The sequence below is a fragment of the Polyodon spathula genome, chromosome 7 (genome assembly GCF_017654505.1).
Source record: "Polyodon spathula isolate WHYD16114869_AA chromosome 7, ASM1765450v1, whole genome shotgun sequence".
In the NCBI taxonomy this organism is placed as follows: domain Eukaryota; kingdom Metazoa; phylum Chordata; class Actinopteri; order Acipenseriformes; family Polyodontidae; genus Polyodon; species Polyodon spathula.
Window position 1 is genome coordinate 5,164,074 of NC_054540.1, and position 27,898 is coordinate 5,191,971.

A 27,898-nucleotide genomic window follows, 5' to 3' on the forward strand; every position below is an offset into this window, starting at 1 on the left:
CGCCTGCTTTCAAACTGCTTCTAAACTGCTCTGTACGTTTCCACGCCTGTACTTCTCCCACTCCCTGTCGCTGGGAAGACTGCCTCGTTTAACTGCGTTGTTCTGCTGTGCTGTTGGCTACTCCCCTCGCCCGTGTCTCAGAACAGCACTGAATTTGAATCAGCTGCTCCGAGTTTCAGCTTGTTTGTTATCAGCTTGTCAAATATGGACAGTGGAAATTGTTAATTGAAAATATATTGAACGATACTCACGAAATGTTGAAAAGACATGCATCATCAAAAAAAGGTTTCATATAAAATAAATAAAAGCAGCACCCCCCAAACCCCTATTGGTTGTAGTTTGTATGCTAGAGGGTTTCTGGGACAGCATAGGCAGGGTACTTTATTTACTGCTGCAAAACACAATCACAAAACAATTCATGTTTGAACACATAATTGCACTTACAAAACTAGCAACATAGATCTCTTAACACACTTGAGCTACTGAGCGCACACACCAATTTTAATTTCTCTTTAACAAATACTAGTGCTGAATTAGAACAGTTCTAGACATTATACTTATGTATGACCCAAAAAGTCGGACAATGACAACTGCAAAGCTGTGCTTAAGTGAGCCCAATTTAGACTTTGATTGGCTTAATTGCCAGAACAAATAAAGTGGAGTGGAACAAAATTAGGATTACATTTCACCCTTAGGTCTTACTCACTCAAAACAATCCCCCCTCTCCCTTGCAGGAACGTAGATTGAAATAACAGACAAAACGCAAAACTCATTTATTTTTTGTTTTTATTCACACCCAGCGTGGTACATAATAACCTTAATGTGGCGACTTTTTTCTGCAGGTCAGTTTCACAAAAACCATTGCGAACGAGCAGACAGTATGTACACATTTCAATTACATCTTCGTTTCCTTCTGTGGCTATGCAGGTCGGTCTCTACCACAGCCAGATATTGAATATGATATTTAATAGTCTAGTTATTACAAGTCACTGCAGCACTGCATGTCTATAACAAAGGCGGCACAGCTAGTGCAAGCACAGACATATTAAGACGACTTGGGGGGAGTCTGGTTGGTGGTTCTTTAATGGAGGAATAGGGCCAAACAAATATCGGTCTCTGAATCTGAATTTTTTTTTTTTTTTTTTTTTTTTTTTTTTTACAAAGTCTTTCCACAGCTGTTGTCAAAATGCAATACAAGAAACTTCACAAGAACCCAAACTATTTAGCAGTGAATAAACAATGTCATGCTTTCCTTTATTTTTTTCTTGAAGATAGATTTACTGCAGTCTAACTTACTTTATTTTACAGATAACTCTATTGAAATACTATGCAGAATAAGCCCAGGCTTGAAACTGGCCCTTCATGATTTTGTAACAAAAGAAATGTAAACTTATTTCTAACAAGAAAATACAAAACAGTGTAAGGCTTTAAGTAACTAGGTTTTGTTTAATAAGCTGTTACAGTGCAGTTAATCCTCAAGGCCACGTACACAGGCTTCACTGCTGTTTGCACTCAGGTGGTGGATTTGTGTCCTTCTGTTGAGACAAACATAAAACATAACAAAATCCCTTTAGGAAAAAACAGGAGCAAATACTTAAACCCCAAATGTTTAGTACAAGTTTGTCCATCTAAACCTGCTCAGTTGGACATTTTCCAAATGTCAAAGACTTCATATATAAACAAAAAATCGCCCCCCCCCCCCCCCCCCCCCCCCCCCCCCCCCCAACCCCCCCCCCCCCCCCCCCAAAAAAAAAGGGTCAAGGCTTTATGGGATGGGTGGTACTTGCAAAGGTTTTACTATTCTGGAAGATGCAGAAACTATGATCTTTAACACTAACTGAAAACAGAAGAAAAACCAACAGTTTACATCCAGGCTAGGTTAAAAGTTTATTGAATGCATTTCTTTTTACTCTAAAGGTTAGAATGACTACACATGTCCAGTCAGGCTCTCAGTCCTTCCAGAAAATAAATGAAATTACATTTAAAAAAAAAAAAAAAAAAAAAAAAAAAAGATTACATTATGCAGTTGCAAGTACCAAACCCATTTGAGAGTTTAAACTAGCTTCAACATACAGAAGAAATACAGTACTGTTGCAAAAGCAGGTTACTGAAAATAAAACCACAACATTAGTGTCTAAAGTGTACAGTGGAAAAGCACATACAAATAAGGTGTGTTAAACCGACAATTAGCCTTACCTACTGGGATAGGGTTATTTCTACAGACATCATTAAACCTAGCAAGGAAAAATTTAGAAAGGAACTGACAAAGTGCAGAGTGACTGTAGATGAAACAAAAGTCATAGTAGTTTAGAGTCAAAAGAACAGAACCGTTTTAGAACATGCTTAGAATTATTGTAGGGTCTACATCTAGAGACATCTGTGCATTTAGTAGAAGTAACATGTAGTTTATATTGAAACATGCATTCTATTTAAAGTTCAGTGAACAGGCTCACTTGATTCTCGCCTAGTCAAAAGGGTTATGGAGAACCCCCATCCTGAGGTTAAATTTCTAGATCAGCCACTCCTGTATTAGTCAAGCAAATCTGACCCTCCCCGAATAGGATGTAATTTTCCAAAAAATACTGTTTAAATAAAAAAAAAATATATATTTTTTTAAATCATGCTAATGTAATGCATAAGACAGTATGTGTTCTGTATGTTGGTCACTATAAAAATGCTTCAACCAAATTGTTATTTTATGGGACTTAAGTTGCCCAAACACTTAAACTAAGCTAAATAAATTCCCACCTTGGGGTCGTAATTGGGATCGTTTTCCTCATCTGCTTCCTCTTCTCCTTCCTATTTTAAACAAGATACATTTATATACACACTGTACACATACACTAAGACATGCCTTCCAAGCAACAGCAGTAGCTTCTATGCCACATGCCACCCTGTTAGCTGGTCAGAGCATTGAAGCACACATCCTCCATTCATATTTAAAATAGGGCAAGTCAACTGAGAAGATACTGGAAACTAACTAAGGTATTCAGGTCTGCTAGGCTCCAAGCACTGGGGACCAATAGTTACATCTGAAAATAGCTGCAGTCAAGACTGATGTCAAGCTACAAATAATTTTATGCAGGCACAGAAATCACCTAGAAAGGCAACACACATTGTAAAACAAGATATTTGACAGACTATTTGTAAATAGACATTAATAGTAACAAGAATGCACTTACCTCATCATCTGCCTCCTCTCCCTCTTCATCATACTAGAACAAAAAAAAAATACAATACTACAAAAAGTACTTTACAACCCTGTCCAAACCAATGTACCATTTCACACCACATGTTTCATCTGAAATCTATATTCATCGCCATATAAAAGGTTTGTTTTTTGTTTTTTATTTGTTTTTTAAAACACACTCACATCATCATCGTCATCCTCTATGGCCTCGCCTGTGAAGTACAGCACGGCCCGCGGGACGATGCGCTCTCGGAGGAAGTGACCGATTTCAAAGTCAGCTGCCAGGATTGCCTCAGAATCTTCATCCTGTAAATTCACCCGGAAATTAGTTTGCCGCTTCATGCACAGATCTTAGAGGTAGACATTCAGAATAATCTGCTACTTTATATTATTTGCAGGAGAGAGCCCTGCTAGGCAGAGAGCAGCTACTGTACAGCAGTAATCTTACAAGCCAATGCAACATTTTAAAATCACCAAACTGAAGTTCTATGGTGCCGAATACCACCACCCACTGTACTTGAGACTATGCTTGAGTGGGACAGAACGCACCCCTAGAGCAAGACCAACACAAAACGCAAGGCTGTACGTGGGACATGTGTATCGATTTAAATATCCAAAACCATTTAAAAAGTGCAAACTCACCAGTAACCCCCCTCCATTCTCCCCCTTACTGGAATACTTGAATAATTTTACACTTACCAGCTCACCACTTTCTGGAACTATAAAAAGAAAACAAAAAAGAATTTAGTGAACTGCCCCCAGGTTATAATGCAGTTTTCCCACATGAACTTTTGCTAGTACGGACAAAGCAAATATGTCCCTCAATTTAAAAAATAAATTAAAATGTATTTTGGGCACTAGTAAAAAAGTAAGAAAAACTGAAGTCACACTCAATACGGTTGAAAAGCACATCTTAAAAAAACTCTACTATATACAAGACTCTCCGATATGGACACTTGCTTTGGATTAAGAATACAGCGGTGTATCTAAAGTCACTACACAGTGCAGCTAAAAGCACTGAAGTTAAAAAAATAAAATTGGCAAGATTCATCATACAGCTTTGACTCAAATGTACCATCAATGACTATGAAACCTAGGTTGTCCCAGCACAGTAATTTATTTTAAAACATGCAAATAATTTAGTGTGCTTACCTTCTGGAGGAGTGAAGAAATTGAAGAAGGAATCATTTGGCACCGTTTTGGTAACCGTCCTCACTGTGCCTCGTCCCTTGTGCTTCTGTTTCTTTTTGATGGTTTTCAATGTGATGTTCTTTCCCTTCTTCCAGTCAATCTGACAACTAAAAAAATGAATTTAAATGAAATAATCACGTGTGACGCAACTAAGCTAATTCTTCATTGCATTACATGCGAGCACAGTCTGTGTTAATAAAACAGCATTAGTTAGGGGATGTATTACTACATGTGCAGTTCTTACCCTGTGCAGCCCATGATTTCTGGTCCATCAAAGGCAAAGGGATCCGACTCATCTGGTTCTGACCTCATCTTGTATGTTTTTACTAGCAGTTCGTTTGAGAAGAAGTCATTGCATTCAAAATAAAACTCTAGCGTGAAATTCTGACAAAGGAAAAAAAGATTCAATAATCTTAATAACTCATAATAAAGGTCAGATGCATTTTTTGCATTCTGCTCTAGATGACCCAAATGTGTTATTACTTCTGCTAGTAGTTACATAAAAAGCTAAATAAATAGGTACAGCCTACCATACCAAAACAAAATAACTTACCATTGGTTGCCCAGGGTCTGAGAATTTAACTTTTATGTCTTTTAAGTGCTTTAGAATTGGTTCATCATGCTCCTGTAACGAGAAATTTACAGAATTTATATAACAATCTTCCTTTATTTCATAATATTATTTGACAACTCTTGGCATTTATGACTCAGATGCTAGAGATACGACAAGCACGAGCAATTTACGTCCTTGTCATTTTACCATGTGATGGAAGCACAAGCTCACCATTTCAAAACAGAAAAGGGTCTGTAAATTGACAGTTATTTCTCTTTAGCCTCTGCAAACTTGTTTTTCTCTCAAACAGTACTACATTAACTGCTGTTGTGACGTACAATGAATGAAACCATTTCCACCACAAAATGGAAAATTAAAGCACAAATCAAAACTAATGCTGTCTGACACATTAAGGTTGACAGGTTCAGTAACACTAGGTTTTCAAGCAGGTTTGTCCATGTGGCACCTGCTGCAGCCATTAAAGCTTCAACCCACCACCCCCCTCATGCATGCAGCACAGCAATGCAATACAGCATGTCTAGGCACTCGCCTGTAGCATGTCACTGAGCAAGTCAACGTTCTTAAAGACTGTCAGCCAGAATTCCGGAACTCCTTTTGGATCTTCTTTTTCCTCATCTTTTTTCTCCTCATCGACCTTTGCCTTTTCCTTCATCTCCTCCTGTGTTAAAGAACAGGTTTAAAAAAACACATACGGAGGCCAAGAAATGAAACATAAGGCATCACTGAAGTTCAGAGATTTCATTATATCCATAGACCAACTACACAATTGTATTTCAGTAAAAAAGTCAGGAAGTACCAGGCATCAAGTTGAATAATGTATATAAATTAGTGCTTGGACAAATATCCAAACAAATATTTGACATGTATTCGTATACAAAAGGAGATGTTCATATTTGCTACAAAATGACAAAAATACCTGGCACTTTACCGCCTCGCCAGAATTTATACAAAAAAAAAGCAAATTAAAGAGCTGTGTAATGAGTTTTTTTTTTTTTTTTTTTTTTTTACATAATAATAAAAACACCCACGAATCAACACAGCAGCTCTTGAGCTGCTAGTAAAGTTTGACAACAAAAGTAAAACAAACCAGCCAATGCACATGCACCCTTGGTGATCTCTACGGAAAGCCACCTAGGACAAAACATGCATTGTGCTGAGAGAGCCAGAATCATGGGACTGAAATGCCTCTCAAACAGTACCAAACTTCCCGAAAATGTTGTGTAGTGAATTTTATATAGACAGTATATATATTATGATCTTGTTATGTGGGACGTAAAACAAGAAAATCACCACCCCCCCCCCCCCCCCCCCCCCCCTTCATTTTGCACCATTTCCACATTTGTTTTATTTGAAGTGTTTAAAGTTAAAATTTCAGGTTTTCGTTTGCTTGTTCAGCTACAAAAAGAAAGCACAAGTAAACCTCATGTTACTACTTTATGAAAGTGTGTAGATGGCCGCCGGTTACTGTGAAGAAACGGTAATGGCAAGGAATGAAAAAATAAAACACGTACTATATATTTCAGGAATAAACAAACATTTAAACAATTTAAACAATATAATGTTTATTCCTTTTTGAAAAGTAAACAAATAGCCAAACGAATATTTAAATTATGTGCAAATATCCAAACATGAAAATTCCTGTGTTCCTCCCAGCACAATATAAAATTGACCATTTCAAAAGAAATGAAAAGATAGTGGTACATGCAATTTAATTCTACCACCATATTAAGGCACCAATATCCCTTATTCTAAACATACATATTTTTGAACAGGTTATGTACTACCTATATATTTTATTGAACAGATAACAGAAACATTGACAAAAATGTTTTTCTATTATATGCAATACAACACTGGGTTATAGGTGGAAAATAAATTTTGTACAACTCATCAGTATTACTGTATCACCAAATCAAAAGTGTACTACCCTTGTTTTGGCGACAAGGGATTGCAAAATACATTCCTGTTGTGTTTGACAACTAAAAGCAGCCTGTTACAGAACACAAGGACACATACAGGATTAAAGTAGTGAGATTCTTGCAATAGTTAAAACAAACAAAAAACTAATGACTAAGTTAAGCAATGGTGTGCATTCTATGCCCAATCCTAAACCACGGTGACACCTTGTGGTGAAAGTGTAAAAGTCTCCTGTACCTGACTACTTACTGTCAGTTCTTCCTCCTCATCTGCTTTCCATTCACATTCTTCGTCGGTTGGTTCATAAGCAGCATTGATAATTTCACTTCTCTGGGGAGAAAAAAAAACAGCAATTAGTTTCTTTGATGCCAACACAGCAATAACATACTGAACATTACAATAGCTAATTGTGTAAATGTAAATAAATACTACATGCAATTGGTTTAACGCAGTTTACTAACTCCACCATTATATAATTTTAGGTAAGTACCCAATGTAATATTTCCAACCAGCTTGTTCAACAGTTTGTAACCGAATCAACCATGTCTGTCAGCCACTGAACTGTATTGCAAGGGTTTACACTCCACAAAAGGACAAGTAACTAATCCATTGTGCAGAGTGGAATTTATACTTTGGTCCAAGCCCACACCCACACAACACACCTCTCCACTACGATACAATGCATCAGATAGGCAATGAATCGTTACACCCCTACTTGTCACCTTACCTTGTCAAAGAGGGGCTGGTAGAGTGCTGCATACTTTCTTTCCAACTCGTGCACTTCTTCATAGAACTTGGCTTCAATGTGGGCACACTTTACTTGGAGGTTCTTCAATGCATTAACACGTCTCTTCACCACCTTCGGCAAGCTGAAAAATGAAGTCAAAATCCATTACTTTATACATAAAAACGAGACACAGAAAGCAAAAGGACAAACTAAAACCGACCCTGGTGGCTTACTAGGATACAGATTCTGAAGGCGGCATTCTGCTGGCCATTAAAGAGGTTGAACCAAATGGAAAAAAGATAGCAAGAGCTCCAACCAAATTCAATTTTTAGCTGCAATGTGAACATGGAGCAATGTGGGTTTAACCTGCATATATCAAACGTTTCAGGATATCAAGCTTGATATTTGTGAATGGTATATGAACGTATATAGCTTTACTGTACTCCAAATAAAGATTTATTTTGGGGCAAAACAAGCCCTTTTAAATATCCAATATTGTGGGGGGGTACATTTAAATCAGAGGTTGGCACCTTCAGGTTGTAATGTAAAACTTTTACAAGCCTGAGAAGTTAGCACCATGAACTGGCACATTGCATGCATCTGCAACCCAGAACATACCAATGGGTACTTTGTCGTTTTAAAACACTGCTTTACCCATAAACTGCCCTGGGCCTTTTAATAGGCCTTGTGGTTTTCCATGCTCTAAAAGGCAGTGGGAATGTCATTTGTTAAAACCACTCTGTGCTTTAGTTTGTTTGGAAGTTACATCTTATTTTAAAAGCAAGGTCAGTTTCCCCAGTAGTTCTGTCAAGCAAAACAATAAGTCTGCCTGACAATGCGAGGACAGAAAAACATATTCATGCATGTTACTGCAATCCTGTAGTTGTGTTACGAGCACAGTGACATTGATCCTGGTGGAAACAGGTTGCAGGCCACAACCTGGTTCTTCTGTACTTACTGGAAAATCTTTAACTCTACACAGACCTATGGTCGGACCAAGTCCAACATTACAATTTTCCCTTTCCAGTTCATCATCAAAAAGACAAAAGGACAGGTTTCTAGTCGTTTTTTCGCCATATAAAAAGCAAAGAACCTTTCAATGGCTGAGTGAGACCAATAGGAGCTGAATGAGGAAAAAAGAAAAAAAACAAGGGGGTGTATCTCACAGCCTCATGCACTACAGAGATAACACGGACATAACAAAGGAGGTAGCTGCTTCTGTGTCCAGCGCACAAAGAATATCGCAGACATTTGCTGAGCTTTTTGAGATGTTATAGTAATAAAATAATGACTTGGAACACATTATTGAGGAGTTTGGCGATAAAACGAGTGATCAGGAGACAACTTATCAGCATGCACGTCTGTAAAAAAGTAGTATGTGAAATACAGCGAACAAGTGGGGGGCTTGGTTGGAGATACAGTACCGAGTGTCCTTTTGCAATTTAATGCCTTTTAAACCTGTTTTACTCTGAAAAACAAATTTAAAAACGGCACGTGTAAAATAAATAGCGCGTGTGAAAATAAATTGGACCTGATGCGCCTGACAAACGCTGAATTAATGGACTGCAAAGAGTCAAAACTATTTAGAAAAGCCATTAATAACAACCAAATGACTGTTTTGGCAGGGGGCATGATGACATTAGTGGACACTCAGCTCACCCTTCAAACTATGTCCAAACATACAACTACCTTAAATCTGTACCACATTCAAGCACTAAACTACTTTGCATTCTATTGTATTGCTGTCTCCAACAAGTTGTCACTGGCCTGCAAATGAGATTATGCCTCTCAAATTGCTGACTGCCAGTCTTGCAATAGTTCCTGGTGAACTACACTACTTATACTGCTTTCATTTTATAACAAGGGCAGAAACAAGACTTCCTTTGCATAGCAGTCCAATCTATTCTACTGTTGACTAGAAATAAATTTGGACACTATAGGTTACATTTTTTGCAATATTTTTATTATGCAATACCAGCATCCTTTATTTTTTAAACACACACTTTACAACTTCAAAGTAAAGCCCAAACTAAACATGCGAGTTCGTACCGAAAAACACTCTTTACAAATTTGCAGTCACATTAACAGCGATTACAGGTTGGGGAGCAGGGCTGCTTCAAATATTCTAGATACTACACACAGTTTTAAAAGAGGACTAGATTGGACACAAGTTGCGTGTCATCACATCAAGAGTTATAGATGTGACCCTGAACAGGGTCACATCTTGAATGACCCTTGAATGCTGTTCACACTTGGGACAGATTAATTACACCAGCCCATATCAAGCAAGAAAGAAAAAAAAAAAAAAACCCAGGACAGCAACCACTTAGCTCCTCCACAGTCAATCAAACAAAAAGTTAGAGGAAATCTCTGCCAAGAGGAGTTTCAGACCAGTAGAGAAGTTAGAAAAAGCACATTGTTCGCCAAGAATAGAAGCATAAAAACAGAGCCCTACCAATTCTGCTTTTCAGTGGCACACCTGCACTATAAAGGCTGCCTGTGTTTCTCCTGCCAGAGGGCATTACACATTCACTGGTAAGTTCCAAGAACCACCACTGCCAGCAGATGGCACAACATGGAATTTTCAAAATTCTGAATGCATGTGTTGACAACCATGTCTAGTTATGCTGAATTAAACAGGTACAACTGTGCACAAAAGTGTGTACAATGAGTTACTTGCCCTCCATCTAAATACATTTTGTACACACGTCTATGAATACATTTGGTTGTATTTCCACCCCACTGCAAATAAATGGTAGCACGAACAGGTAATGTCACAAAATGTGTTGGTTTTTTACCTTTCCATGTAGCCAGAAGGAGACCCAACAAGCCCATCCAGCCTTTCCTGCAGGGCTGCGAGAATCTGTGGGTTCTGCATCATCTGAACAGTTAGCTGACGGGCTAGAACCAGAACACAAATACAATCAAGTTAGCTTGCAGCTGGGAAAGCACATTCCATGCATCAGAGTAATCCCAGTCAAGCACACCGAGATGGAGGCATGCACGTAGATTTATTTTTACAAGCGAGGAGGAGGAGAATTCAAATGCTGAAGCCTTAAGATATCATATTAGAGAACCACACATGCCAAGCAAAATTAGGTTTTTTTTTTTGGTTGAACAAGTTAGGAGGGTAAAACAAGGTCTGTGAAACTTGATGCAAGTATCCAGTCAAATAAAAAAATGAAGTTCAATTGAAATCTATTTTACCATTTAAAATTAATAAAAACAATAAGAATCATCTTTATTAACACATTTATTGTTCACCCTCAAAACGTGTACATTGGTATGCATGGACAATCGATAAAATTAACCAGCAAAATAATCTTCATTGCAAAATAGAGCTAATAAAAACAAACAATAACTTGTGTCATCCAAGTAATAGAATTGATACTAGAAATAGTAAGAATAAAACTGTTTAAACCTAAAAAAAAATAAAGTTTGGTAACTTCTTGTTTTTCAAGATGCTTGTTTAAACATGGGGTGGATTTTGTAATAATTCACTGGATCACCACGCTTGTCTCCAACATCAGGTCAGCAAGAAAATGCAGAAGACATGTTTTCTAGAGAGAATGTGGCTTTCTAATGCCTTGTACCCTCTTGATCCATAATCAGGGGTTCACATTACTGGTATGCATGCAGACCAACAAAAAAAATTGCAGACTTAGTTATTGCTGTATAAGACGCAAGCGTACCGTCAGTATATATAACAGGAAAGCATTTATAATAAGACAGAGAGGGTGCTCTCTATACCCTAACTAATTCACAGTACTTGTTTGTGGACCAATGAAATAGCAACTTGCCAAGACAGCCATCTGCAAGCACGGATGGGTACGTAATAATGAAACTGCCTTATTTTTCATTTGTTGTTTTATGTAAAAAAATTAAAAAAACCTCACCAAGTCAAATGTTAATAGCTTAAAAAAACTTGCACACAAGGACATTCTCCCTCTCGATGGAATCTTAATATGAACATTTAATTTAGCAAATCTACTTAAATCTGGCAGATTACCCAGCAAGGTCCAGATGTACCAATTCTTATTAGGAAAGATGTTTGTCTTCAGTCAATTTAATTGAAAGACTCTTGAATACACCAAGGTTTTTACATAAGCCCTTTTCTGAAGCAAACCAATCCCTATTTGCATAGTCTTAACATTTAACCGCAAAAATATCTGTTACGTCTATGCCCCCCAAAACAACTGGCAGCAGTTTCTTTATAAAAAGAAAGTACACAGGAAAGCACCATGAATACGTAAATGACATGGAAATATATTTTACAGCACTGCCTATGGATGAAGAATTCAATAATTTATATAAAACTCAAAGTTTGGTTTATTGACAAACATTTTGTCTAGAAATGTCTTCCAAGGCAACCCTTGTCCAAAAACTTCCAATTTCTTACCCTTGCTGTTGGTATCCTCGCCAGTTTCTTCTTCTTCCACTTCCTCAACGTCCTCCATGTCTGCTTGGTCCATCTCAGCCTGATCTTTACTAAAAAAAAAAAAAAAAAAAAAAAAAAAAAAAACCAAACATGAACATATGATATCAAACATCATCACATTTCAAAGATCTTTTTACAAAAAATAAAGGCTATGACCCAATTTACTCCAGGCTGGTCAAACATTTCACTGGCCACCCGCCCCTTGCTGTTTGGAAGCATGTCTGCACAGCAAGAGTAACTGGACCCAGACTTGACAGCCTGCTTGAGATGCCGAGGCATGTCTCAGTCACACTATCCTGTGTAAACAGTTATTTACACTTTTGCAAAATGTTAAATACAAGATGGAAGTTGTAATGATCAATGCAGCACAATTTTGTCTATCCTATCTTACAAAGAGGCTATTTAAAATTGACTGCCAACACGTTTCCTAGGAAATTCTGGTCACCAAATAGATTGTTGGCACCAGTATCAAGAGGAATCTCCCAGAGAGTGCGGTCAGCTCCACAAGCAGCTTCTGATGAATTCAAAAACATAGTCTGCACTCTAAACAGTAATTCATATTTAAAAAAAAAAAAAACACACAACCACCCACACACACACATCAGCTTATGTGTCAACCCATGACTGAATCTAAAGAAAAAACCTTCAGCCAAGTTTCTAAATCCAAAACGCCCAAAAAGTTGGCAAGACGGGATATTCCAACAGTAGACAGAACTGCAGTGCATCACACTACTCTGCACCTATTTATTATATTTTGATTACAGTACTAAACAGAATTGCATCTGATGAGTAACAATACGAAAATAATTGCAAAGTCCCAAAACATTCCCCACTCAGTTTACTGCTGGAGACCATCAACATAACCTGATCATAGCAGTGGATAAGCCTAAAACCACACTGGCACGTCAGTGTATGGGGGGGGGGGGGGGGGGGGGCACTTACTTGTCAATGTCTGCCATCTTGTTTTGGTCTGCTGAATTCCTAGGTAAAAAAAAAAACAAAAAAACACACACATTATAAAATTAACAAATTCACAAACAAGGTACCTAATCCACAAGACAAATACACAAGCTCATGTAATCCTCTTCTATACCCACATCTTTAACAATCCATAGTCAACCTTTCATGGAAGGGCATTCTAAAATAGTCTTCCCATTTACACACCAACAAGCTTCAAACAGGGGCTTTAACAGGAGTCTGCCAGAACAAAATCAGGCCACACCCCAGTATTGACCTGTATATAAAAGATCCTAACATTCTGCTGCATGTGCTGCAGTGGTTTTCATCTTTCTGATCCTGAGCTGCAGACTTTCCTTCTATCACCTAAATGTTGTATCTGGTTGCATCTCAGGACAACCCATTTGTTTTATTAAAAAAGTGACCATTCAAAACAGCTTCAGATTTTACTAAATCAAACAGTCACTTAAAATATGTTCTAATTTACGTATGAAGGGGAATTCAATGCTTTTATTCAAAATTATTTGTTTTGCAGATTCTATTTTTCTAGGTCATTATACTGCTTTAATCAGTTGCGGTCCTATGTCGGACCAGGTCCGGCATTGCAATTTTCCTTTTCCAGTCCAATGTCGGACCTTGTCCGACAATCAAAAAGACAAAGCACAGATGGGCCACTAGTAGTTTTTTCAACAGAAAAAGCAGAGAAAACCTTTCAATGGCCGAGGGAGACCAACAGGAGCCGGGAAAAAAATAAATAAATAAAAGGGTGTATGATGGCCCCATGCAACAGAGATAACACGGACATAAACAAAGGAGACCATTGCTTCTGCAACCACGGCTCAAAGAATATCAAGGATATTGCAGAGCTTTTTGAGATGTTATAGTAATAAAATAATGACTTTGATCTACTTAATAATAACTTTGATCTATTGAGGAGTTTGGTGATAAAACAAGTAATCAAGAAAGGACTTATCAGTATGCACTGATATCTATAAAGAGGTATGTGAAATACAGCGAACAAGGGGTTGGGCTTGGCTGGAGAACTGAGTGTTCTTTTGCGAGACAATGCCTTTCAAACCTGTGAAAATTTAATTTTAAAAAAGCGCGTGTAAAATAAAAGGTGTGTGAATAAGCTGGACCTAACACGTCCGATAAGATCTGAATAAATGGACCGCAAAGGGTTAATGTTACATGGTACCAGGGTTGTTGACCTGCATCACACTTCTTCCCTTCAACACCTCACTGTAGAGTAGAAACTACAGACCACTGTCTGGAAACAAGAGGGTACATATCAAATGTCAACCCCTCATCCTTCCAGGCTACCACTGTGAAAAATTCAAGATCAGTTACATTCAGCTTGAAGTAAAATAAATAAAATAACCAAGACCCATGTTCTCCCTTGCAACAAATAAACTAATTTTGAGAACAAAAAAAATCCAAACCTATTTATATTACTCTGGGAATTCAACACAGCTCCTATTCTAAATAAATGTATTCAGGACTTGATAAAAAAAAAAAAAAAAGTAACAGGTTTTAACCCTTGTTAAAGCAAGCATGGGTATATTTTAAATGCAAAATTGCATTTACTTTATAAGCAACACTAATGTTTGCACGGTTAGAGATGTAAATCAGTCACAAGTCAGAATCTGTTCCCTTCATCTTAAGGTTTACTTCAAACAAATCCTTTGCAAACTAAATGTTCTATCTTTCATGCCTGTTTTTTGGCGTTCGTTTATCAAAAGTAATCTATTAACATTTAGACCTGAAAAAGAAAACAAAGCTAGGAGAGACCCTGTATCCCACGAAGAACAACAACATGCTAGCAACCTATGGGAATCATTGGAAAAAACAATTTCCAAAATTTCTCACAGGGCATGACAGCAACCTGTGCAGTCCCTCCATACAACTGACCATCCAGGACAGGCGGCAGTGTTCCTGGAACAGCAAGGTTTGCAGAAAACAGAGGTATGCAAAATATTGTGACAACCAAAAGACATTCTACAGTAGCCGAGATAACACTGGACAAGATGCACCTGTTTCCAATTATAAAAAAAAAAAAAAAAAAAAAAAAAAAAACCCTCCCACAGCAGCCAGGACTGAGCACTGTGGACTTGGGTAACAGATCACTACAATTTTGGCAAGTCAGTGCATAGAGTTGCTTATCCCCAGGCACGCTAATTATCCTCAGTAAGTGGTTTGAGGTTTTAACATCTTTACAGGAGATGCCAATGAACTGATGTTCATTTCAAATTAGTTTACAAATTGCAGATACATCTTTCAGTTAAGTGTCTTGGGGCAAAAGGGGATGAAGTATAAAAATATTCCATCTTTAAAAAGTTAAAATCCTGCTTGTGTGGCAGTATGTCACTTTACAAAAGTGAAACAATTCAGGGGTCATACGAATGGCGCACCCAGTAAAGGCATTCCGCGTGGAGTGCAGGACGGGCCCTATAGCCTGGAGGTCACCGGTTCGGGTCCAGACTATTCCACTGCCGGCCGTGGATGGGAGTTCCCAGGGGGCAGCACACAGTTGGCCGAGTGCCACCCAGGGTGGGAAGCGCTTAGATCAACGAGGGTATCCTCAGCTCAACGTGCACCAGCAACCGCTGTAGATTGGCCGGGTGCCTGCAAGCAGCCCGGAGCTGCGTAGTCCTCCAATGCTGTATCTCTCAGGTAGCTGCATGGCAGGACTATAGAGTGAAAAGGAGCAGACTGCTGATGACACACTTTTCTGTGGACACGTGTGTTCAATTTCGTCTCGAGTCAGTGCGGGGGTTGCAGCCGTGAGCCAGGCTTAAATTGGGCAATTCAAATTGGGGAGAAAATGGGGTAAAAAAGCAAATTGCCGATACCAAATTTAAATAAATAAATGAGAACACACAATAATGGGGGGGCGATTATTTTAAAACACCCTTTTAATTAGTTGACAATTCAGCCATCGATGCTGCGCAAGGATCCCAGAAATATTGCCAGGATTGGTGGCAACAGATAATGACCATATGAATTAGAGCTGCACAAACAGATTCCAATTAAGCTCTCCACAGAAATCAGGTGTTGACAATTAGATGAGTGGATTGCTGTTCTTCACTCCAAGCAGTTTCTTCAGTTGTTTCACTTTGAATGGTTAATTAACCACAATCAACACCAATGACCCACACCTGATTGTCAAGACCTGACATGTGAAGAGCTCAATCCGAACAATTGGTTTGTGCAGCACTAATATGGACTCGTGTTGGTAGGCATGACCATAAAAAGAATAAAATAAAATAACCTAATCATTCAACTGACAGAATCTCACTTTTTACCAGTTCCACAGGAGGGGGGTCTTATTGGCTGAAGCCATCAACTCGCAAGAGCCAAGTGAAGTACATTTTTACCAAACATACCAACTGTGTGTTCACTGGGGTTCTAGGATTTGAAAGAAAACAAAATAGAACTGTGTCAGGCACTATAAGGTTAAGCCCTGAAATAATCAAGTACTCAACTACTGGAAGTCCTGCATCCCAGGTTCAGCCCAGAAATGTCAGGGTAAGGTAATGAGCCAGAACAGAGAAAGATTATTAATATCATACAAACAGAATGGGATGGCAACAACATGGCGTGCATGATGCAAGAAACTGCACAGTTTTCTAGAAGAGTGAATAAAAATATACTAAAAAAAGTACCCACCCACCCTTCCATGAACAATGAAGTATCCCTGGATTGATACAGAAGAGCACTTAGAAAAGGGCCCTCATCACTAGAATAGACAGAGACAAACAAATGCAGTGGTGGTGAGCTGAAATACAAAATGGGGTCTCAGTTGAAAGGTTGCTGCAGATATAAAATCTGTATGTTTTTCAATACAGGCAAACGAATTGGGGGCTGGGGCATGTGCGACTGTGGTGAAAATACAGGCAGCCAGACCCAGAAAGCAAAAGTGTGCTGGTACAGAGTGTGCAGACTAATCTGTGGGCAGTGCTTGCCAGGGTTACATTATTATTAGCACTTTTGTCCCAGTGCAGCAAGTGGTCCACAGATGGGTGTTAAACATTCTCAGTGCAGTGGTGACATCTCCTATTACACAGTGCAACTTTTCTACAAAACACAGAACTAAACTAGTCCAGGGATAATCACTTTTAGGCCCAGCCTAGAGCTACTTAATCTACACAAAAATAAAGAAGTGTCAATGTAGTCCATTTACAGTAAGCTTTGCTTACAGCTGCTCAGTTTGGTGACATCGATTCACAAGGTTACACCGCATGTCCACTACTAGTTCTAATGGCAAAGGCCACAGTATGATGTTTCAAACCCTGTACAGACAGTGCAGCCTTGAGCCAAACATCTGACTTGCACCATATCATTGGTGAAGTTTAATGCATGACGCTATAGATTAATACTTAGTCGTAAAATAAAACGCATAATTTAAACGCCTCCATTAATATTGACCAGACGTGAGATTAATTCTTTAGCTCATGATTGTTATGCAAATAAGGGTCAGTGTAAAGTTAAGCGTGGCTGTCCAGCTCCAGATTCGTCGGCTGGAAATATGCCGGGTTTATGAACACACTTAAGACTTATGATGTAACCGATATCTATGTTGGTTACCACACCGCTGTGTAATATTTAGTAGTTCCCTTTTCGCGACGTCCAAAGCTAAATGTATTCCCTGTCACTTTTTACCCCAAATCTTCATTAAAGCACCACGTGGTGCAGACATGCCCCCTGCTATTGCACTGGACCCCGGGAAGACAAATCTCTCAGGAAAACTGAAGGGACGTGGTCCACAACTCACCTCAAACATTTTAACACTGTTTACTTTACAATACGGTACGTCTAACACGCATGAAATAAATAAACACGATGTAATATAGCCGGATTAAATAAAAAAAAAAAAAACTCGTCTCGGGGACAAAAAAAGGGGAACGGATATAAAACTACGCCACAGTGTCTAGACAAAGTATATTTCAATAACCCGCACCATTACCATATGAAATACCAAGAATAAGTATGACAAATTGAAAAATATAACGCCAACGGCGAGGTCCTCTGTGTGTCAATAACTTGTTTTATACTAGGCCCGCATTCTAAATGTGTTCCTGTTTGTCAAGACTGACACCCTCAGTATTTATACATTGTCGTTAGCTACCATGACAGCAAGCAGCCATGATCTCCATTCTTCAACGTGAGAAGATACCAAAAACTTGCATCAACCCCCCTCCCCCTTACTTTACACAAATGTGTCAAGACGTCATTTAACAAACGGTACAAATAACTTCACCAAATAAATGCAGGGTGTACAATTTCCACGCAGGGGATCGTTTGTTGTAAATTATTCGAAATCAGATATTTAATTATCTTCTGTATTGTGCATTCACTCGCATCATGGTGGAGGTGGTCACACTGCACAGTCTCAATGGCTGCTCTCTGTGATTGAACAGCGCCAACATTTTTTCCTTTTTTCGTACACGGTTTTTCTCAAGTTCACCTCCCGCTTTTGAATCCCACGGCAGGCTTGAACAGAACAGACCCCGCGGTCTGTAAATGTGCCGGCTCGGGGTGCGGTTCGTGTATTGGAAGGCTGTTTTTTCGCTTACCTTGTCCTGGTGGATTGTTTCAGCAGCACTGCGCAGAGACACAGAATCACAGAAAAGACTCCGCTGATGGCGGTAAAAAGGAAAGAGATCCCGCCGCTTGCGCTCATATACATCGAGCGTCAGCACGTAATTTAGTCACCAGGGCAACGCGCTGTCAAGGGGAGGGGCGGGGGTGCAGAAGGGGGGAAAAAAGTTTTTTTTTTTTATGTTTTTTTTTTTTTTGCGGCATTTGTAGACAGATGTCTCTGTGATTAACTTTTGTCAGAATTTATCATTTATGTTTATTATCTCTGTGTTATTTTTTTTCTAGACCCAGTTTCACTGTACATCTTTATTAGTAATTTCTTAATGCATGTTTCTCACTGAAAATTCTGTGGACAAGGCATGTGGAAAAAAAAGAAGTATAGTTCACAATGTCCTTGGCATTATGTTAGTTGACCTTGGGAAAATCTGACTAAATGTACCTTCTGGAAACAGCACAAGCAATCTCACTACTGTGGTATCTAAAAGTGTAAAGTATACATTCCATATAGGCCTTGGCTCCAAGGTTCCCCTTGTGAAATGCAAATCCAGTAATACTGTTATTTGTGACAGTGGCTCTCAATGTTAAGGAGATGTGTAAGACAAATAAAATAATATACAAAATCTTTGTAGAAATTGCATGTGTCAATCCGAAAATGAAGCTCCATCACAAGGACATTAACATGTAACTGTCTTTCCATTTCTCATTACAATGCAAGTCTTTGTTTTCTATCCATAAATGTATACAGAAACTGGTGCAAATGAGTTGCTTTGTTTAGTTCCTTCAGCTCAATGGCTGAATTCAATGGCAGCCCAAGCCTGCAAGTACCCTTAAACGGTCTGAACATCCCTGCTTATTAGCAACAGCAACATTATCACTATCCATTCTTAGAGCTGAAAATACATTGGTTCTGTTTATTTCATTTGGAATATGGACAGCATCACCTGATTAACGGAAAACAACAAGAAGTAACAGATTTTCATCGGTAAGGGAGCTGGTAATGACGTTGTTAATGGTATTGGGAGAAAGAGGATTCGGAAGCATTGGGTAGCACTCCTTTAAGCGGGGGTGCTTGCAGCCGCCATTTTGGCAGTATTCCCTTTTCTTGTATTTTGAACGGTAAACTCCATAAGAGAATCCCACTGGATATTATATTAATATGCATTAGGTGTGGTAGACCCAGACAATACAGTCAATTTGTTGTTGGCAGCAGCTAAACATTTGCTTTACATGGCAGGCACAGTCATTTAAAATGATATTTAACTACTGACTGGCTATCCAGAAGAAGCTGTGATTATTACATTGATAATGTTTGAAATAATATGCAAAAGCCAGGTAGAAAGTCATGTCGTTTAAAGTTAGAAAGGCATATAGCTAGAATAATAATAAAAAAAGAAATATCATATTTGCATTTATGAATTCTGAATTATATATATATATATATATATATATATATATATATATATATATATATATATATATATATATATATATATATACACCGATCGTAGAGTATCTGGAACTATCTATATCCCGATATGGGAAAAGTTCCAAAGGTTAAACCTCTTACTAAAGAGAAACGGGTGACTGTTTTATTATCCATAATGAGCCCCCAGAAGTAAACATCCGGTGGACATCACCAACCACGGAAGGCAGGAAAGTGTAGAAACTTAAACAGAGAGACAGCCTGCACAGAGCCAGGATTATTAGTGTTCCTCTGCATCTCTTTAATTACCCAGCAATTCATTGGACAGTAGCTCATCAACCCCTAGGACCCCATCCCTGCTCTTTCTCTAGCCACTATCTATAATTAACTGTAAAGTATTTTGCCCCAAGCACCACAGGCCAACATCATATCTTGTTATAACTATTTTTTTATATCTATATATATATATTATATATATCTATATATATTATCTCATATATATATATCTATATATATATCCTTCTTGGACGATTTTAGTTCTAATAACATATGGGACGATCGAGAAGGTAAGTCTAACGTCCATAGTATTCCTAAAAAAAAAAAATGCCATTAGGCCTGCTTTTCAGTCACATATGTGAACGTGTAAAAGCGCCTTAAACCGCAAATGTGAATGGGGCTGCAGACCCTGGGCCAGCACAGTATTGTGAACGGGGTTGTCCTTACTTAGGAAAAAAAGATAGTTAGGAGGGCTAAAACATACAACAAATATGGTATGTTTATTTTCATATGGGTTATGATGAGGAAAAAAAATGGATGAACTAATAAGGTAAAATAAATTACAATAACATGGTTTTGATGGGCCTAATGGTGGGTAATATAAAGGATGTATTTGTTTGGCATTCTAAAATGAGAGTGGTGGGAGTGTGGAAGGTTGGTTCCCTGTGTGGAGGAGATGGGCGCTGTCAGGGTACAGGAGGAGGTTCATATATTCCTTTGTTTTATTCCACTAGGAGAACGAGCTCCAGTTGTGCATGGCTAAGATTGATTAAAAGAAACTGTTCTTGGGGAAGAAATCCACTTTATCATACAATGAGATCGATGACATGCGATTTTTAATTTGCGAAGTTCTGATAGTTATAATAACACAGAAAGATATTTCATTTTAAAAACAGTCTACATATTAGTGCTTAATTGTTTATTTAGGGATATGTAAACTTTGGGCTCTGAGTATTGGGTTATGGTAACCGATCGATGTTAAGCATTGTCTCTAATGTTATAAAGAAGCTGATGTCCAGCCAGGCAGGAGGCTGCACTCACAGCTGCAAAATCAATTAGCACTTCATTTATTAAAAGGCAGTTGACCTCTGTAAGTAATGGAATATGTGAAGAGCAATGTGGCAGCCAAACTAAGGTTAAACCTCATGGAGCCACAAAGGAAAATAAATCCCCCCCCGCCATGGCAGGGTGCAGGTGGTGCCACTCTCTGTCTTCCTCTTCGATTTCCCCAGTACCGTCGTTGGACAAGAGCAATAGCAATTCACAGATTGTTGGATCAAAAGTTTATTCCAAAAGCAGCAGTAGCACTTTTTGTTGATATCAAGGTTTGCAATTGAATCTATCAGCATATACAAAAATAATGCAAGCCCAAACTAGGCAATAAGGTTTGTCATAAATAATGACTGTGGTTGTTACCCAAAAAGGCATTACAGTGATCTATTGAAAGGGATCTCCAACCTGGTTTAGTTGAATGAATAAAGAATTGGTGAGGAAGCAGTACAGTAGAGTAGCAGACTACAATGCTGTGTCGTGTATAGCCTTATTGTCACAAATATGGGCTTGAGTGGCAAGTGAGATGATGTCACTGACCAGGAAGAAGTGCAAAAATAAAAAGTATGGGACTAAACTGCCGTAGCAGTACTTTTATTAAATAATAAAAAATACAAAAAAACACTGTTATAAAACACAAAAGAAATGGGCGCATGTTACAAAACAGTATAATATTACCAAAGTAATTGATTTCTCTCGGTTTACTCAGACTCACGTCTTTCACCTCGCCTCTCTGACACCAACTTAATGAGCCCGGAGTGGGTCTTTTATTCTGTGGCTGGAGCCTTAATTACCTTAAACAATAATTACCTTAAGGCACCAGTCACATTCTCAAAAGATTTCCCAGGATGGAGATTTAACCCCATCCACTCCAACTGCATGTTATGAGATTGGCTTTTCTGCAGGTCTCATATAATAATAATAATAATAATAAATAATAATAATAATAATAATAATAATATTGACGGCTTTGTCCACACGCATATAAATTCACAACACAATAATATTAATAATAATCATAATAATACAAATGAAAATAAAAATAATACATAAATTAATAAATATACAGAAGGGGTGGGCACTTTGCCACACTTATACATGTGATTGATGGATGTTGATAAGTAATTGGTTACTCCTCTGAATCAATGAGAAACAGAAGTCCCCTAGTGCTGACTAAAGGTCAAGATGATACCAAACATCACAACAAAGACCATGTTTCAGGTGAGGGAACATGCTATCAATAACAGCAATCTGCATCTTTAGGATTTATTTCTTAAACTGTTACAAGCACGCAACTAGAGGTCTAATTCAAGTCTAAATCTAATGTAAAGCCAGAGGATCCGGTCTTAGGCAGCCATCACAATTCAGTCTCTTTCTTGACCAGTTAATTATACATGTCTGTCTTGTCAAGGGGATACCACTGGCTCAAAAGGAGAACAGACAGCTCTGTAGAGGGTAGACATCATTTTTGTTAAAAAAAACAAACAAAAAAAAAGAACCAGTGCATGTTTTACAGACTATTGCAAACAAACTGCCTTTTCAGGATTTGTAAACACAGAAAAGTACAGTGACTAGCCTCTTAATAGCACGACTGCATTATGTGCAGGGTGAGTCATACAGCCAGGTTTTGGCTCTCGTGCTTCTGCAGGTTACATAAAGGATGCAAAATAATTATTTGTCTTGAACTAACTCATTGTTAATTTCTATTGTAATCCTTAAACCAACTCTCTAAACAATTTAATTTAATTGACTGATCATGTGTTGTCCCTTGACAAGCCTACCACAGGAATGAAAATGCTGTATTAATTGAGTTGTTTGTCTTTCAATACATTTCTATTTTGATTTACAATCTGTGAACTAAGGAAAGCATGCTGTATCCTACAAGGAAGGAATTTATAATCAGCTATGCACAATCTTGATCCCATAAGGGCTGCAATTACAATACATGGGAAAGGATACATGTTTCATTTCTACATAACCAAGTGCAAGAGGAGTCTGTGTCTGGAGATTGTACCACAAGAACAGGCTCTGTTAAATTATTCATTTTGATCAAAAGTTCAAGCTCTTTTGTTGTGTGTATGGTTTGGATAGATTAGCAATGCTCAAGTAATTGCAAAATGTGGCTTAATAGCTAAATATACTGCATACATATTTCATTTTTTTAATGAATTAGCTCATAGTGAATCAACTCTAAAATGTTATCAGTATTAAAACACTACTTGGGGAGAAAAAAACAACTACTTTGTATATATTGTATTACTTTTGTTATCTACTGCATAGTTATGAGATGTACAGTACTGGGCACTTGGGATATATCTGATATGCTTAGATTTATCTAGCAAATATAAACTTATGCATGTGTAACGGGCAGTGTTGTGTGATGCATTGCTGTTACAGATTCTGTTCCCTGTCGGGGAGATGAGGTGAAGTTAAAAAGCTCTATGATCACAAATGTAGTCCAGCCTGGTCCTTTTGCACAGCGTTGCTTGTGTTGTGCAAGGTCAACGGTTTGCACCCAGCCCTAGCCCCTGTTACACTTGTTGGTGCGGGCACAGGAGGAAACAATAGTTTCATGTTCATACAGACTAATATAAGAAGTCCAAGAGGCTATGATAAAGGAAGTTCAAGAGAAAGCCAATTGCAACTGAGTACCTGGCCCTGAACTAAGCACTAGTCACTTCTTTGACTACAGAGCTGCAGGAACCACTGAATGACTGTAAAGATCACGCGTTCTTTTCCTCTTAAAGGTGACGGAATGTACTCACTGAATTAGCAAGCCAGCTCTGCTGTGCTTGTTGTGCCTGTGTTGTGTTTATCATCACGCTTCTCTTTTGTTTGCAGATCCTGAGCCACAGAGCTGTCTTCACAGACATAGCCTTCCTTTCAATCAGCAGCCACGCTTGTTTAATCCTGGGTAAAAAGAAACTGCTTCATGAGCTGGTTTCTACTGTGCTTCGTCTGCCACCCGGTTAATTGTCATAAAGCCCACATTACCACCAATTCTGGATTAGAAAAGCATCTAGGATGACCCGTGATAAACTGGAAACAAGTGTTACAGACTTTTAAAGACTGATAGGTCCTCACAAGCCCAAAGTAAATATTAAAGGGACACGTACCGCAACAGTAAGCAACAAGCTTGGTGTGATCTGTACATCTCTGTCTAGTGTCCTAAACTGACTTACCAAATTACTTACAGTATGAGGGACAATCACATTTAAGTACAAGGGACTACTAAAAGAATCTAAGCAGAGGAATCTAAACACCATTGTCATTAAAATCATTAAAATAGGAAGTTTTCCCAAATCTTCACAGATAAAAATACAGTACAGAAGTTCTTATCCCATGCGCTGTATGATTTGCATAACATTGGTGCACAAAGAGCTTGTGTACTTATTGGAATTAATTGAACAATGGTGGCATTGATTTAGATCAATTGAATATAGACACTAGACTGTGTTACAGCATTAAAAGGCCAGTTGTGGAACAGGAGAGAGAGGCTCAAAACAGTAACAGGCCCAATTCTAATGAACGTTGGATTTGAATTTGAATTAAATTTGAATTTACATCTAATGCAAATCTGCTTCTTGAAACTGCACCGTTGCAGCAGCAGATACAATAGGCCTATAGGTGAAGGACTAATGACAAAAGGGTTAATCAGAGGGAAGAATAGCTTTTATTCATAGATCTGAAGATGAGAGGTGGACATCTGTGTTTGGCAAATTGTTATTGATCTTGTTTTCTTTTGTGGGCTGTTCGAACAACCATATCAAAAGGAATACAGTAGTTATACAACATGCAAATGTGTAGTGTTTTATATGGAAGCATGTTGCTGACCAGTTAAAAAACTATAACATAAATACACAATAACTCTTCAAATGAATTACGCAAGCATTCTTTTTCAGGCTGATTATTCAGACAGCACATTAGACAGCAATGCCCTTTCGTTATTTCATAAGTTAACCCAACATATATTTTCAGAATTAACTGAAACATATAGCGTTATTATTAGATATATTGCTCTTCCTTCCCATGGGAGGAGATCAATCAGGCAAGGTCAATATCCTAGTATATTTTCACAAGTACTTTATGTCTATTAGGCAGGCAGGAGTTGACTACTCTGAAGAAATAGTACTGTAAATTGATAATGGGTTTGTTTGTTAAAGGAAAATGTATACTTAACACATAATACATGTAAATCGTATTTCTTTTGACTTATAGCAATATATAATATATATAGTTTACTATAATCTTTAAATTACTATTAGCACCAGATTAATTACTACAAAAAATTAAATCTAATAATAAAAATTTAATATAATTGATTGCCCCTTAACACTTCCTAAGTTTGTAGGAGTCAGAGTAATTAAAAGACTAAAGGAAGCATTTGCCTTTTGTTTTTTAGGTCAAGCAATGAGATTGTTACAAAGCGTTACCTTGAAATATTGTCAAAAAAACAGAACACAATTCCTTCTCAGCTGTTGCCTGCTTAATATAAACGTGACTCCCATTTGATACAACATTGGTCCCACGCAAATGATAAATTCCAGAGAGAATTTTATGAAACACTTGTATAAGTTGCCCTTTTCAAAACAGTACATGAACCATTTATATTACAACCACCTTCAATAGACTAGTCAGTGTGAGTCTGATTCTCCCAGTGTATGTGCAAAAATAAACCAAGCAATCATTCATAGCAATGAGATCAACCGAATGGAAAATAGTACTTCTAAGACTGGTAAAATAATCAATATGCGCCTATCAACAATATCAGACACAAAACCATTGCTTTTAGACACACCTTCTCTAGTCCAACATTTCTTTTTTTTTGCAGCTGGCTAAATGTGCAGAATTCGCAGGTCTTTTACAATAGAATTCACCAAATTACTATCCAGGGATAAGTGAATGCCCGATCACCTGCCAGCTCAGCAAATTCTCAGACCTGCATCCTGAAGCTCAGGCTCATAGATGCTTCTGTATCTCTGCTTCTGCAACTGGGTTTGCCATGTAAATATACAAATCCATTAACACTGCCCCAATAACGGAGCCCAAGACACACTCCCTTATTTTATACTGCAACAAATTAACTTTTCAGGAGCAAAACCTGACAGGTTTAACCTGGATTTGAAAATAGCATAAAATCCTTAATGATATACAGCATGCATAGTTTCCCATTCTGGAAGGCTAAGGGACAAAACTAAAACAAAAGCATGCTCTTTTTTTATCAGAAAAAAAGAGAATAATCACACAAAAGGTTTCTTAGCATTGGTATGCAATATGGTGCTATTCATACCATGTTTAATGTCCTTATTCAAATGTGGACTCTTGAGCACTGATACTACTGTCTGTCGTACATGATCAACACAGTAACTGCCTTGAATTGTATTCAAACTCCAAGTCTCCTACAGACTCTTCATATTGCATTTGGAAAAAATCCCTGTTGATCTAATGCATATTTTTTCTAACCTGTACTGTATATGTGTGTGCACCAGACTCTGTAGAGAAGAAAATATGGCCAAGCTGGTTTAATTTTGTTTCCCTCTTGGTATGAATTGAATGCTTTTGAAAGATGTCAGCTTGTCAGCATTGGATAATTAAGTCATCTGTCTCCACAGAGCTGATTAGACAGGGGCAGTCACAGAGCGAGCTGCAATATGCATTAGCACTGCCCTGAGAGCACATCTTCAGAGCGGGTGAGAGAAGATTTAGCTGCCACTCCCGTTGTGACTATTCAGAATGTTAATTGCATCACAGTAGCTGCCACCTTGCTGTGAAACAGAGGGCTTTGGGCCAAAGCAGGGGGAAACCGCCACAACACCTTCGCACACTGTGCCATATTGATACAAGCCGCCATGCAATGAGACATCCAGTCAGATAACCCACATTGAAACCAGACAGAGGTTATTCTTTTTTAAATGAGTGCCTTCTGAAGAATATAACAGAGTTGAAAGGGTTAGTGCTGTAACGGCATTTTTAAAACCCTTTATTTTTATTATGGTTTTTGCTACGCCCTTATTTTGAACTACAGAATCACAATCGTAGAGCATTGTCGCCTGGTAGTTAGTTGTAAGAGCCAGAGCCAGAGACAAGGATAGCCCACACGGGGGATTTATGGTGCTGCTGCTATTTTAAACTACAGACTTATTTGCTTATTCAGTGCTGTGTTGTTTTGCTTTGAATATTTTTCTGGAAGCTAGAATATCATCTACTGTGAGGAAGTGCCCGCTAATGCAGTTTCCTGATTGGCTGAAGAAAGTTCTGAGGGTTGGACTATCTTTCAACAGTTACATTTTTTTAAAAAGAAAATGTATTCTAATTGAAAAGTCCAGCCGGAAAAATCATGACAGGAAGCCATTAAAAACATACCAAAGCTAATCAAGTATAAGAAAATACGATTCAAAACCCTAGAGATCACATTAAAAAACACAACTCTTGTTCCTCAGGTTAGCATATATTCTCTCCATTCTAAACAGATTCTGTACACCATTCGATCCTTGATCTCTGTTTTAAAAAGCTGACAAACTAGCAGCCACCTGTTTACTAAGACCTTCACATAA

At 38.1% G+C, this 27,898-nt stretch overlaps 1 protein-coding gene across 8 annotated transcripts; it reads right to left on the reverse strand.

The window, feature by feature from the left end:
- Window positions 1–769: 769 nt before the first annotated feature.
- LOC121318043 (nucleosome assembly protein 1-like 1) lies at window positions 770–18,674 on the reverse strand. Of its 8 annotated transcripts, XM_041254255.1 has the most exons (17): window positions 18,571–18,629; window positions 16,668–16,733; window positions 12,980–13,018; window positions 11,999–12,087; window positions 10,398–10,500; window positions 7,600–7,741; window positions 7,110–7,202; window positions 5,485–5,613; window positions 4,935–5,006; window positions 4,626–4,765; window positions 4,343–4,488; window positions 3,890–3,909; window positions 3,374–3,496; window positions 3,183–3,215; window positions 2,749–2,799; window positions 2,197–2,234; window positions 770–1,535 (listed from the first exon to the last, which is right to left on the reverse strand). In XM_041254255.1, exons 2-16 carry the CDS (start codon window positions 16,673–16,675, stop codon window positions 2,229–2,231), a joined length of 1,194 nt encoding a protein of 397 aa, XP_041110189.1. In that variant the 5' UTR covers window positions 16,676–16,733; window positions 18,571–18,629; the 3' UTR covers window positions 770–1,535; window positions 2,197–2,228. The 8 variants fall into 8 exon arrangements, with proteins under 8 accessions (XP_041110189.1, XP_041110187.1, XP_041110188.1 ...); XM_041254253.1 differs by lacking the exon at window positions 2,197–2,234 and having other exon boundaries at window positions 18,571–18,628; XM_041254254.1 differs by lacking the exon at window positions 2,197–2,234 and having other exon boundaries at window positions 7,122–7,202; window positions 18,571–18,627.
- Window positions 18,675–27,898: the final 9,224 nt, after the last annotated feature.